At 44.1% G+C, this 14907-nt stretch overlaps 1 protein-coding gene across 1 annotated transcript; it reads left to right on the top strand.

Annotated features, from left to right (window-relative positions):
* The first annotated feature begins 4207 nt into the window (after positions 1 to 4207).
* SF3B6 (splicing factor 3b subunit 6) lies at positions 4208 to 14907 on the top strand. Its single transcript, XM_084791235.1, has 4 exons — positions 4208 to 4502; positions 7227 to 7345; positions 14417 to 14555; positions 14669 to 14907. The coding sequence occupies exons 1-4, from the start codon at positions 4473 to 4475 to the stop codon at positions 14756 to 14758; spliced, it is 378 nt and encodes a 125-aa protein (XP_084647361.1). The 5' UTR covers positions 4208 to 4472; the 3' UTR covers positions 14759 to 14907.

Below are 14907 nucleotides of genomic sequence, written 5' to 3'. Positions count from 1 at the left end.
TATCTGTATTGATTATTTGGGAACTTCATATCATGAACCCCGATCACAATCACTTCCCAGTCTCCCAGGTCTGCCTTGTTCCCCTACCAAAAAAAGACCCGTTGTCAAGCCCTAGGCATCCAATGGTGATTCTTCCCCAGAATAAGAGCATCAGATGGTGGCAGAGGAGTGGAGTAAGAAATCAAGCCAGCAAACCTTTATGGATTTATAAACCTTTGGGGGTGGAGGTTGAGGGTAAACGGGTCTGATTCTCTGGGGCTGGAGTGACCAGGGATATTAATCTACATGTAACAACAAAAACATATCATAAGAAGAAAAAGTAGTACTTAATTATCCCATGGGTGGAGGAGAATCTCCAGGTACAACTAAAGGTCATTGGTTGAAAGCCAAGACATCGTATTAGTATAGGTAGCTATTTCCAGGAATTCCCAGGTGCTTGCTAGATGGGTTTCTTAAAGGAAAGGGTCTGTACTGTCATCTCCCTGAAGGCTATGTGATGGCCCTTAGGGGGTCTAGGGTTCCCCAGATCCGGCAAAGAGAAAGGGAGTCCATTGTCCTATACTGAGCTCAGACACTATCTGGAAATGCCAGGCTTAGATCTTACAGAAGGGTCCCACATTCATCAACAGGTTAATAAGTATTGGGAGAACTTCAGCCCTACTAATTGTCATTAAAAGATGGATGCCAGGCCAGGAAGAGGCACTTGAGAGGCGGAGGCAGGAATATCTCAGTGAGTTTGAGGCTATCCTGATCAACATAGCAAGTTCCAGGCCAGCCAGTACTGAATAGTGAGACACCATCTCCAAAAAAGAAGTAGGAGGAAATGTCATTCCAATAAAATTTTGCTTCTATGCTTAATAAGTAGTAATATTTAAAATAAATGTTTTCCTAAATTGTAATTTACTGTAAATTGTGAATATTACAATATTACTTAATTCACTAAAATTTCTAGAAATTGACTTTGATAGCCTATAGTCATGGGAAATAATTTCTTTAATTAGTATGTTTATATGCATAGTTTTGAAGATATGAATAACCAGTAAAGAGCAAAAAGTAGCTGGGTATGATTTATTCTATGGCAAAAGTAGAATAAAAATATGGGCATGGTGGTAGAACACACCTTTAATCTCAGCAGAGGTAGGAGGATCTCTGGGAGTTCCAGGCCAGCCTGGTCTACAGAGTGAGTTCCAGGACGGCCAGGGCTACACAGAGAAACTCTGTCTCAAAAAGACAAAAACAAGTCAACAATCATCCTGCATGTGTATGTGTGTACTCTCTAATGTAAACAGAGCTATAGGTTTTTCTATTTATTGTTTTTTGAGACACAGTCTCACTCTGTGGCCCAGGAGCTCTGGAAGAACAACCAGTGCTCTTAACCCCTGAGCCATCTCTCCAGCTCCCAGATGACCCTTTTTATATTTTACAGATAAAGTCTCCAAGCAAGACCTAGAACAAGGTCAGACATGGTCCCTTTAGATTCCCACCCCCGGTTTCATAAATGACTTATCATAACTACTGTGCCCTGGACTCCAAATTGGAATGAAGTGCTTGCTAATTAAACTGTAGTTAGGATTTTTCTCTACATGGGCTTTGAATTTAATCCATCCAAAGCCTAGTTAGCCTATGACCTCTTTTTAACAGACTCTTGAAAATAGGCTGGCTTCCAGGTAGCATAGGACCAGCCAAGGAAACCAACTGTGTGCACCAGTGTGGACTGATTAATAAGTTATACTGTAAACAACCTCTCACCCATACTCCTGTAGGTAAACCAAATGAACTCACTGGCTCTGGGAGTGGGGGTGGGGTAGGGTGGGGTGGAGTTACAGTTCAACCCTAAGACAGAATGCTGACAGGCAACTTTTATTTATTGTTTTAAATTTTAAAACGAAGTCACCCTATGTAGCCCAGGTTGGTCTCAAACTTGAGACCTCTCTCCAACTCAATCTCTAGAATGCTGACCTTATAAACATGTACCACTGAGGCAGCCTACTGTTGTAAGCTGCTTAACCTGCTTAAACTCTATAGCCCCTCTGTTTAGCCCTACTTCAGTTCCTAGCATGACTGTAGCTCTTCTGTCAACACCAGCTCTTAGCATATCAGAAACCATTTGACTCCAAGTCTTCATTGTGATGATGAGGGGCTTGCTGGCCATCCAGTCTAACTGTAATCCCAGCACTCGGGAGGCAGAGGTAGGTGGATATCTGTGAGTTCGAGATCAGCCTGGTCTACAAAGCGAGTCCAGGACAGAGAAACCCTGCCTCAAAACAAACAAAAGATAATTGTGCGTGCTATTATATAATTCCATTTACAACAGTACTTCTATGGCCAGTGGTTTTAGTTCCAACTGCACTTACCACCTCCACTTGTATTGATTTATTATTTTGAGGCAAGGTCTCACTAGGTAGCCCAGGCTAGCCTCAACTTTGAGATTCTTTTGCCTCAACCTCCAAGCACTGGGATTACAGGCATGCTCTCCCAAACCTACATTTATTTTTACCCACATTTCCACAGATACACCATGAAATCTTATCTGTGCCATTTTTTGGTGTCTAAACTCCTGCCAATCTTTCCCCTTTGGAAAGTGCTGGAGTTGTTGTTGTTCTGGACTGCAGAGCTGGAGCCTATTGCGAGAATAATGTCAATGAGCTGGCTTTTGATGGTCACGGGGCTCTCACGGTTTAACAATAGGAGCTGATGTTAGTGGGTCCGTTTTCAAAACTACATTTTAAAGGAGGAAGTCTGGTCGCTAGTCTGATCGCCAGCTTGCTGCGATCTAGGCTAATAAAGTGAGTGATGAGTGAAAAGAAAGTATGACTGTCACCCAGAAAACTCTTTTTGTATCTACCTAGTCATAACTCACTTTAGGAAGCCTATAAAGAAACCTGCCACCCTGTGGACAGATGAGTAACTGTGTTCAGAGAAGTAATCCAGATTAGGCAACTGAAGCCTCGGGCATATTCCCATAGTTCGTATACGAAACATTCTATCAGGATGAACAAAACATCAGCTATGGTATTAGGTCTTCACGTAAGTCCAAGACTTTGCTTTCAGGGTAGGCCTCCTCTCAGTGTACTACGAAGCCCTTACTCGGGTGAGTAAGCTTGTACCTTCAACAGATTTATGTCCCTAAAATCTTCTGTACCCTTCTAGCAGGCACCAGCTTTGGGAATTTATTCTATCAGTTTTGCACGTAATAGGAAAGATAAGCATTCCTTTTGTATTGGCACTAGGTAAGTCTGTCAGTTGCACTAGCAATTTTTTAAAGATTTTTTATTATGTATATAGTGTTCTGCCTGCATGTATGTCTGCATGTCAGAAGAGGGCATTAGATCACATTATAGATGTTTGCGTGCCACCATGTGGTTGCTGGGAATTGAACTCAGGACCTCTGGAGGAGCAATCAGTGCTCTTAACCTCTGAGCCATCTCTCCAGCCCATGCATTAGTATTTTACTGCAGTCTTCAGTCTTACATGGTACAGAATGAGGTTGCGCATTTGAAAGCATATGCTTTCGTGATGAAAAATGAAGGGATGTGCTGTTTCAGATGCTCACAGAGCATTAAGGCTAAGCAGGATGGGGAACGGGAGTGTAAGGCCTCTCTTCACGTATTAGGTTCTTTAATACAAACAAATGCTGGTGAAAACTTACACGTAGAGGATTCTGCCCTACTTCTCCCCGGACAGCTCCCAATGTCCGCAGCCGGTTCTGGACAGAGTCTATCCCGCGACTGATACTCCAGCGGCCCACGAGTACGTGGAGGCCAACAGGAACAGGAGCAAAAATCGTCTTGGACCTGCCCCAGTGAAGGAAGACCCCAGAGCAAACTTGGGAGTGGGCTCTACTCCCAGGTCCGCCCCTGTAAAGATGGTCTAAGGAAATAAAAGAGTGAATGTAAGGGCGGGGTGCTCTCTGTAAGTATGGACCGGGGCCGCGGTAGGCGAGAGAGAGATAGAGTCCGACCATCAAGTGATGCCAAGGCCCCGGGACTGGTGCTCAGGGTAAAGCTCAAATTCGCAACACAGTAGAATTCGCTAAAGTTGCAGCAAGCGCACCACGCCCACCTTCGCGTCCGGGGCGCTTCGCGGTTGCCAGCCTCCCTTACGGGTTGCGGGTATCCGGGCTTCTCGCCCATGCACCGCCCCTCGGTCCTCAAGTCCCGCCCCCTCAAGTGGAACGCCTCTTTTCCTGTGGCATTCGCCCGCCCCTTCCGGTCCGGCATCCGGAAGCGTCCGGGAACTCATCTTTTCGCCTTCCGGCCTGAGTACGCTCTCCTGGTAGTTTGGTTTGGAGCATCTTTTCTAGGACGTCAGCGCGTCCTAGTTGAGACGCGGACTTTCCAGCAGTCCTGTAACAGCTTCCGCCTCTACCTGCCTGTCTATACTCTGTTTCTGACGCTGTGTCGCCCTCGAAGGCTACCGAGCTTTAGAGATACTAGGAGGACTCCTACGGTAACCAACATCAGCCCGCCAAGATGGCGATGCAAGCGGCCAAGAGGGCGAATGTGAGTACCCTGCTTTTTGCACGGAAGGGAAGAAATCTCGTTGCAGGACTGTGGCTGCGTGGGTGGGAGTTTTTTTACTCCGCCCACAGGCGGGGAAGCCCAATTCCTATTTGGTCATCGGAGAATCTGTCCTGTGTTTATCCTCAGGGGTTGTTCCTTGAGCGGCTTTTCTACCCCCACCTATATTGGAAGGCCCCTGGTGTCACTGACAGTGTAGGGTCTACGTCTCTGTTGCTTGACCTACACCTAGGACCAGGCGTTAGATCTCCGTTTAAAAAGTCGATAGAACAGACGTACTCAATAACTATGTGGTTCACTGTGGAACCTGGGTTTTTTCTCGCATGTTAATATATTTAAGCACCTGCTGTGTCTCTGGTCTTATAGACGGGAAACAATCAATTGTACCTACTCAACACCTAGTATGTGCTACACGCCAATGATAGGTGTTGGGACACAGCAGAGAATTAAATGAAAAGTCATACTTACTTATGTTCTACTGTTGTCAACGAGCGACAAAAATCTTTAAGATATAAATAACTTCAGAGTGGAGAGATGGCTCAGCGGTAAAGAGCTGTCTGCTCTTCCACAAGTCCTGAGTTCAATTCCCAGCAACCACATGGTGGCTCACAGCCATCTATACTGGGATCTGATGCCTCTCTGGCATGCAGGAGTACATGCAGATAGAGTACTCATACGTAAAATAAATAGATAACTCTTCCAAAAAAAAAGAATTAATAAAAAAGAAACAAAGAAAAAAACTTCAAAGCGAGTCCAAGACAGCCAGGGCTCTGTTATACAGAGAAACCCTTTGCCGTGGTGGGGTGGGCCGGTGCAGTGGTGCACTCCTTTAATCCCAGCATTTGGGAGTCAGAGGGTGGCGGATCTCTATGAGTTCCAGGCTAGCCTGGTCTACAAAACGAGTCAGCCAGGGCTGTTACACAGAGAAACTGTGTCTCAAAAAACCTGAAAAAATTAAAATACAAAGAAAGAAAGAGAAGAAAAAACTGCAAATGGGTCCTATGAGGTTTTTTTTATTAATAGAGAAATTGAATTGTTCTAAAATACCTAAAGTGCTTTTTTTTACATGCCAACAAGAGTATGCCAATAGAATGGGAAATAAAAGAAAAACAATGTATTAAATTCCCGAGTGAAGCTGGAAATGTGGCTCAGAAATAGAGTGCTTGCCTAGTATGCGTGAGTCCAGGAATTGGATTCCCAGCACCTCAAACCATAACCAAAAAACAAGCAAGCAAGCAAGCAAGCAAACAAACAAAAAACCAAAAAAAAAAAAAAAAAAACAAAATAAAGAAGTGACTTTGAATATATACATGGTTGGTATGGCAATAGAAGAAAAATGGATGGACATAGGTGGAGAAAGCTTAGCCATAGGAATATATAGTCCTTGCCATTTGGTGATAGCTGTCATACCCTGGGTTGGCTGAAGGGCGTGTACAGCCTTTTCAGTTTACAGGGAGTGATGGTGGTGAGGTTTTAGGAGAGAAGAGAGGGTTACACAGTGTGTCGCAGAGTGAGAAAGCAGATTTACTAGAGGAATATATTTGTCTAGAAGTTGTTGAGTATGAAACTTGACCTAGAAACCATAAATGTTTCTAATTTGTTTAATAATTATCACCACTATTATTTGAGATAGAGAGTAAACTTTTTAGAATTTGTATTTACTTATTATTGTATGTGCATGTGACACAGAGCACTAGTAGAGGGTAGAGGACAGTTCTGGGGAGTCCGTTCTCTACTGTGTAGATTCCAGGGATGAACTTAGGTTACCAGGTTTGCTGGCAAGTGCCTTTTACATGCTGAATCATCTGCCAGCCTGAGAGTAAATGTTTTATTCTTCATTTATATAGTATTTAACTTAATACTAAAAGTCGTGTCAGTTTAATAAGCAGCTATTGAAAGAATTTGTGTCTGGCATATAATTGACTGTATTAACAGGCTACGAGTCATCAGTGTAGAGTAAGAAAATTGTAATAGTGAGGACTATACAACAGGGCAAGGAAAGTAACAGGCTATGGAATGGTATTTTAATGTCGAAGATTGTGAGGAAACACAGGTGTTGAGAGGAAGTAAAGTGTGGAGGAAGAACAACAACCAGGCACCCCAGAAGGTTGGAGATAGAATGCTGGGATGAAAAGCACCTTGAGGCGACAGCTAGGTGTAGCTGAGTCTGGGTGTCTAATAAAGGACTTGAGTAGTGAATACAGACTTCCCTTTTCTACTTGCATGACTGAAAACAAAGCAAATTAAAGTAAGCAGAGAGAGCTGGGAAGGGTATCTCTAACACCCAGCCATTGTGTACATTTAAGCGGCACTTGGTAACTATTTGATGAGTAAGTGGAGCCCAGGGTTTTGTTTTATGTGCGGATTGGGAGGACTAGACGCTGGTGGGAAGGAAGGCCTGTACGAACAAGAGAAGTCATTCTCAGGACAGAAGGCGGCTTATGAGCGGGGTTTTGCTGTCTTTTCTTTCCCAGGAGACATAGGATTTGTAAGTGAAGTGGGAAATACTTGTTAAATTAGAGTGACCAAAAGCCTGGGTTTCAGTTCTACTGCTGTCTTCCCTCTGTTGTTTTTCTAAAGAGCGAGCTGCTTCAGGTGGCATCCAGAGCTAGTTCTTGTTCTTGGCGTCTTACTCGGCATCATTGGGTTCTTTCTCATGGCAGCACTGCTGTCCTTCAGTATAATGATACATTTTTCTCATTTTAGATTCGCCTCCCACCTGAAGTAAACCGGATTTTGTATATAAGGAATTTGCCATACAAAATCACAGCAGAAGAAATGTATGATATATTTGGAAAATATGGACCTATTCGTCAAATCAGAGTGTAAGTCTTTAAAATGTGACTTAAAGGACATAGTTGTCTGATTTGTAATCCTAGAATGGTAGCTCCCAGAAGGCCTGCGCTGTGCGCCGTGTGCTGATGTGTCTGTTTTACAGGGACACTACCAAGGCCCTTGAGTAGCAAGAAGTACCTTTCTAGTATCATGTAATGTTTAGTGATAAAAAATTTTCTAATCCTGAACTATTGAACCATTAGACTATGTAGTACCTGAACTTGTGCCATGTAAGGGGCCTTCTGGGAGGATTTCTAAAGCTTTTCTTTGTAGTCACAGCATTTGTTTTTAGGAAGGCACCTTTAGGTAGGTCCTGCTGGCTTGAACCCAGGGCCCTGTACTTGCCAAGCTGGCACTATACCTCCGAGCTATAGCCCCAACCCCACTACCTTGTTGTAAGTTTTCTGAAGTGAGCAATGTGGTACATGCCTATAATCTCAGGGGAGGCCAGAGGTCAAGGTCATTCTCATCTATACAGTGATTTTGAGGTCAGCCTGGACTTGTTAAGAACATATGTCAACAAAGCAGGGCAAAATTTTGTTTTTTTAACCCGAGAGGCCCATTCCTGGCTTTTAGGACTGTGAGAGCCTGAGGCTTTGTGTTGGAATGATCTCAATCTCTCCTGGGAGTAAACATCATCATCGTTAGCACCCAAATGAGGATAAAACAGAAGTACTACAGAACAGTTGCTCCTCTTAGAAGATATCAGTCCTCTGAGCAGCTGCTGAGGGCTTTGGACTCCTCCAGAGCAAATGTGTGGGCTTTGAGGCATGTGACAACTCCATGTAGATGGTTTCTGACTCTGGGAGCCAGGGAACAAGAGTCTGCCATCAAAGCCTGTGACTAGCTCTGTGACAGGCAGCCAGACTTGTTAGGTTTTTCTTTCTTCTGTAAGATTATCTGGATGGTTTGGGGGTCTTCATGTAGAGGCAGTGTGATAGATAAATCGACTGGACGTGTTGTTAGACCTGGGTTCAGATACTGATGGAGCCTTACAAGTTAGGTGAAACTGAGCAAAATGCTCCATCTGGGCTTCAGCTGTCTATGAGACACTGAGCTTGGGTCAAATTACAGTCAGTGAGATCACCACTCCATAAAGCCACTGAACCTTGTCTGTCCATCCCTTTGTTACTCTTACTTAGTTACTAAGTTACTATAACTCAGTTACTCCTAAGGTTTGGTAGTTAATAAGTGGTGTGCCACTGCCCATGAACTCACCTGTCTTTTGTGGCAGAGATCATTGCCGCCAAGCTTTATATTGATAGCATTTGTGCCTGATTCATAGTAAGCAAATGAATAGGGCTGGAGAGACAGCTCTTTAGCAGAGTGTGCGAGGCCTTGTTTCAGTCCCCAGGATCATAACAGGAAAAGAATGAAGTAGTAGCAGGATGGTTATGATTAGTTTAGGAAGGCATTATAAAGCTGACTGATAATACCCAGCTGAAAGGTGTTTAAATTGAAGTTAGAGAATGTTACCAGAAGTGCAGCAAAAGAGCCAGTGGTGATGGAGCACACCTGGAACGGGAGCCACTTTGGAGACTGAGGCAGAGAGATTGAAAGTTTGAGACCAGTCTGGGCAGTATAAGGGGGTAAAATAAACAGTGGGGGTTAAGCCTGGCATGGTGGTGCACGCCTTTAATCCCAGCACTCAGGAGACAGAGGCAAGTGGATCTCTCTGTAAGTTCGAGGCCAGCCTGGTCTACATAGAGTCCAGGACAGCCAAGGATACACAGAGAAACCCTGTCTCAAAAAACCAAAAAAAGAAAAGTACAGCGTCAGGGAGGACTTTTCAGAGAGGTTTCCCGCGAGCACCTCAGTTCCAGGAGCTCTCTCATTAGTCTCTGTCACAGCTCTCCTTTCCTTACATGGCTCCACGTGATCTGTCATCCATCCTTTTTATGTAGTGTCCTTCTCTTGCTTGAAGGAAGTGATGAAGCCTGCCTTTTCACTCTTAGTTTTACTGCCTGCCGTAGGGAGGATGCAGTGTGAATACAGTTATAGGATTCTGAGGCACAAGACCTGGACTTGAACTGCAGAATGAGAAACAGCCATTCTGCTCCCTCACTGTGACCAACCTCTGTTGCCTACTAGGTGCCAAACACTGTGCTAGCAATAGGTTTCTTTACTTTGCTTTTTTGGTTTTTTGAGACAGGATTTCTCTGTGTATACCCAGTTTGTAGCCTCTAACTCAGAGACTGGCCTGCCTCTGCCTCTGGAGTGCTGGAATTACAGGTTGTGCTACCTGCTCAGTTAGTACTGATTTCTAGAATAGGACTTTAAAACCCAGCCATGCTTCTAAGCACACCACGGCAACTAATTGCTCTGCCTCACATGGAGTAGACACATGGTACTTTGTATGCTTTAAAGCCTTTTAATATTTTGCCTTTTCTATTAAAGTCACACATTAAGGAGCTGGGAAGATGGCTTTGTGGTTAAGAGTGCTTCCTTCTCTTCCAGAGGTGCAAGCTCTGTTCCCAGTACCCACACTGGTTGGCTGTAACTCCGGCTCCAGATGAACCCAGCATCCACTTCTAGCCTCCAAGGGCACCTGTTCTCACATATAAACATCTACACACACACAAGCACATATGTCCATAAATAAAAACATATAATATAGGACAAATGACACTGAGATCAGTGTGTGACATAAAGTAGCAGAAGCTAGAAAGGCTAAATTGTGTGATAAGGTTTTTCACTCCTGTTTACCACCAGTCAGTAAAATGTTACTGAGCTCAGTCTCTAATGCATGGCACATCCCAAATACATGCTTTTAAAATTCAAATTATAAAATAAATAAATAAATAAATAAAATTCAAACTATAGTGTAGATTTCAAATTTCAAAGTGTAAGGTTGATAACAAGAGAAGTAGGAAATGTTTAAAATCAGGTTAAGGGAGCTGGGTGTGGTGATACAGGCCTATAATTCCAGCACTCGAGAGGCAGGGGCTGGCAGATCTCTGTGAGTTCGAGGCCAGCCTGGTCTACAAACCGAGTCCAGATCAGCCAGGGCTACTACACAGAGAAACCCTGTCTCGAAAAAAAACAAAACAAAACAAAACAAAAACACATAGATAGATAAGTAAATAAATAAAATCAAGTTGAGGGCTGGTTATATATAGCTCAGTAGTAAAACACGTGCTTAGCATGTGAAAGGAATACGGTTAGCTTTTGTTCACTGTTGCAGTTCGTAAAAAGAAATAGGCGAAAATAGAGGAAAGAACTAACAGCAGAGAGGGTGAGCGGGCGAGCTGCCTCCAGCAGGTAAAGGCTCCTGCTCGGATCCCAGAGTGGCCAGACAGAAGTAACTAGGACATCTGACCTCCACATCCATGCTGTGGCACATGTTGCACCCTGTTTTGTGCATATACACAGAACAACAACAATAATAGAATAGTGTGTTTTAAATGGGAGAAATTAGATCTCTGTCTTTCAAATGAATACTAGCAAGTGCAGTATGTTGCAAAGTATTATGGTAATAAACTGTATTAATCACTTTTGAGCTGGATAGAGTGGTCTGTGCCTAGAATCTCAGCACTTGGGAGGCTAACGTGGGTAGACTGAGTTTGCAGCCGCATGGGCTGCATATGCAGATTCTTTCTGGAAGAAAAGAAAGAAAAACCTTACCTTTGCCCTTAAGGAATGCAAACTCTTTTTACCCTTTAGACAGTTGTCAACTTCCATACCTAATACAGTCCTGAAAATGATTAACTTGTTAATAGTTGTTAATACTATACCAAGAGAATAAAGCATACAAAGAGTGCCTCCTCAGGTGAGACATGGTAATGCACTGGAGCCTGAGACAGGAAGATTGAGTGCAAGCAAGGCAGGGCCAGGCTAGAGTGCACAGGGAGCGCTTGTCTGAAACAGACATCCCTATCAGACCCCAGCAACTTTTTTTTTTTTTTGGTGGGGCAGGGCGGTTTCAAGACAGGGTTTCTCTGTGTAGCCTTGGCTGTCCTGAACTCTCTTTGTAGACCAGGCTGGCCTTGACCTCACAGAGATCCGCCAGCTTCTGCCTCCCGAGTGCTGGGATTAAAGGCGTGCACCACCACTCCCAGCTAGACCCAGTAACTTAATGAAGCGAGTTCATTGGCACTGGGCTCATTATCTACACCCGTCAGCTTTACCTGTTCTTTCCCGTTTATAGGCAGCACGCCTCTGAGCACGCCTCGATGGGAGGTGGGAGTAGGGTTACAATTCTGTTTTGTTTTGAGAAGGGAGTTGCTGTGTTTCCGCAGCTGTGTCAGTTAATGATGCTGACTCCCTGTCCTTTTTTTTTTTCTTTTCTTTCTTTCCTTCCTTTCTCCCTTTCTTTTTCTTAGTATTTTGAGACTGAGTCTCTCTGCATAGCTCAGTATGTAGACTTTGCATTCACAGAGATCCACCTGCCTCTGTCTCCCAAGTGCTGGGATTCAAGGTGGTTGCTACCATGCCCAGAGGTACGATTTTGTTTGTGTTTGGTTTTGGTTTTGTTTTTCAAGACAGGGTTTCTTTGTGTAATAGTCCTGGCTGTCCTGGAACTCACTGTGTAGATTAGACTGGCTTTGATCTCACTGAGATCCCCCTGCCGCCAAGTGTCAGGGTTAAAGGTGTGTGCCACCACCTCCAGCTCCAGAGGTACAATTTTGAAGTCAGACTTTTGCATGTTTTAACTTGTCCTTCTGAGCCAGAATAGTGTTTGCTATAGGCTGAGTCTGGCAGATGCCTCACCTACTGTGGAGCATCTGCCTTCCCTCGGCCCATTCAAGGACTTTGCCCACAGGTCCAAACCTCATCCGTTGGCTACATAAGGTCTGTTTTATAGAGCAGACCTTTGGAAAAGTGGGCTCTGTGACAACTATATTTGTTGACAGGCCCTGGCTGCCTCCTGCCTGCAGGTCGGTGCTCCTGTTGCTTCTCTCACTTCCCTACCTCTCCAAGAAAGCCTGAGGGTTAGCAGAAGCTATGCCAAGGAGCACCCACCCTAGAAGCAGCCCGTTGCTGTGAGCGGAGGGCAAGCTGCCTGCCAGCATTTTGCCTGGCTCACAGCTAACTCTGACAACCTAGAATACTTCTGCTCTGTTAGCTGAAGCTGTTTCCTCAACCAAGGGGCTGAACAGTGAGTACACTAGAGCTTCAGTTGGTTTAAAAATAAGCCTTTTAAAATGGGCTAAAGGCTCATATAAAGGCAAAGTGAGCAAAGTACAAGAAGCTGAGCATGGAGGTCCATGCTCTAATATAGAATTCAGGGGACGGGGCAGGGAGAGTGAGTTTGATGCCATCTTGGCTACACAGTAAGACCAATACTACTCAAAACAACAAAAGAGGTGTGATGGCTCACACCTATTACATCATCCCAACAGTTGGGTAACTGAGGTGGGAGGATTGCCACTGGCAGTCTGGTCAACATAGCGAATCCCTGGAAAGGCTGTGCCACAGACTAGGACTGTGTCTCAAAAAATAAAAAAGTATAACTGTTCACATTAGGGAGTATACACACACATACACATACACACAAGATGGTTGTTGACTTTTTGTTTTTGTTTTTGGCTTTTAAAGATAGGGTTTCCTTCTGTAGCCTTGGCTGTCCTGGACTTGCTTTGTAGACTAGGCTGGCCTCAAACTCACAGAGATCTGCCTGCCTCTGCCTCCCTGAGTGCTGGGACTAAAGGCGTGCACCACCACGCCTGGCTGATTTTTTTCTACAAATCACTTAAATCTTGCCGTCTTGGTAGATGCTTTCTCCTCACTCCCCAACATACTGAATATGTCTTATTTTTATCAGTTTAATAAACCTTGTAAAATATTGTGTAGAAATGTATATGGCCTGTGTCATAGTTTGTCTTATTTTTAATAATTAAAATTAGGGCCAGCCCGGCATGGTGGTGCACAGCACTCGAGAGGCAGAGGCAGGCAGATCTCTGTGTTTGAGGCCAGCCTGGTCTACAAAGTGAGTCCAGGACAGCCAAGGCTACACAGAGAAACCCTGTCTCGAAAAACCAAAAAAACAAAAACAAACAAACAAACAAACAAACAGCCAGCAAGAAGGCTCTGTGATTAGAGGCACTGATGTACAGAGACCTGATGACTTGAGATTGATTCCCCAGATCCCACAGAGTGGCTGGAGAGAAGCCACTTGCCACAGTTGTCCCCTCACCACCACATGTGCATCTAAACACACACACACACACACACACACACACACACACACACACCATATAAAAATAAAGTAATTTTTAAAAAGTCAAACTATACGCTGAATATGGTAGCACAAACTAATACTCAGCATTGTGAGGCAATAGGATCTTGAGTCCAAGGCTAATGTAGGCTACCTGTCCAAAATGATTCCATGAGTAAGCGTATGAGTAAGCGAGGGAATAGATAGTGGGTCACTTTCTCGAATCCCTGATCTGAAATTCAGAATACTCGAAAGCTAAATCTTCTAAAATGCCAACCTATCACAGAAATGGCTTTGGGTTGGTGGTTCCTCAACCAGTGAAGTCCATGCAAGTACCCTGAAATCTGAAACCCTTTGGCTCCAGAAATTTCTGATGGAAGTATCTAACCTGTGTAATTAAACTAGGATTGGGAGAAAAACAGCTTTGACAGCAGGTGACTGCCTTGGGTGGCTAACAGGCACTCAGCCCTCAGTGCTGTACACCCAGCAAGACCGAGCAGTTACTCGAGATGAGAAACAGAGAAGGCTGGACACAGCAGCAGTGCGTGCTGGTCTCACACAGCTTGGATAGTACTCATGTTTTGCAGTTTCAAGATACTTCATTCAAAACACACCAGTTTAAATAAATTATAGGTCATTTTGCATATCTATTCATAATGTTAATTTTCTCTGGCATTTTTTCAGGGTAATTTCCAGTTATTTAAATAAAAACATATTTTTGTTTATTGTGTCCAAATGATTGTTATAGGGCTGAGGGCACTGGTAGAGCGCTTGGAATAGAGGGTTTGAATATATAGTTTATATTTTTAAAAATTAAATCCCAAAACAAACAACCCAGGTACAGGTTCAGAAAGACTGAAAATTGTTGGTCCTTGGGTAAATTTGTCTTCTAACTTTTCTGCAGAGGGAATACACCTGAAACCAGAGGGACGGCCTATGTAGTCTACGAAGACATCTTCGATGCTAAGAATGCATGTGACCACTTGTCGGGATTCAACGTTTGTAACAGATACCTCGTGGTTTTGTATTATAACGCTAACCGGGTAAGTACCGCCCACAAGGGAAGGGTGTGGGTCTCCTCTGGGCTGGGGCTGCTGGTGAACTCCTGTAGCGGCCGCTCCGTGCCCGTCAACCGTGGTGCTTGTCACACCTGCAGGCGTTCCAGAAGATGGACACCAAGAAGAAGGAGGAGCAGCTGAAGCTCCTCAAGGAAAAGTATGGCATCAACACAGACCCCCCCAAATGAACGGCAGCCCTGTGTGGCCCCCTTACCTTCTTTCTTTTTAGTTAATGCTTAATATTATGATTTCTTATTTGAAACCTAGAATGACTTGCTTGAAACTTTTCTAAGCATTAGAATATATTATGTTAATAAACTTGTAGCTTTTTCTAAGA

The sequence above is a fragment of the Acomys minous genome (genome assembly GCF_964271855.1).
Source record: "Acomys minous genome assembly, chromosome: 8".
NCBI classification, from domain to species: domain Eukaryota; kingdom Metazoa; phylum Chordata; class Mammalia; order Rodentia; family Muridae; genus Acomys; species Acomys minous.
The sequence above is the reverse complement of the archived record's forward strand: the minus strand, read 5'-3'. Positions and strand labels throughout refer to the sequence as shown.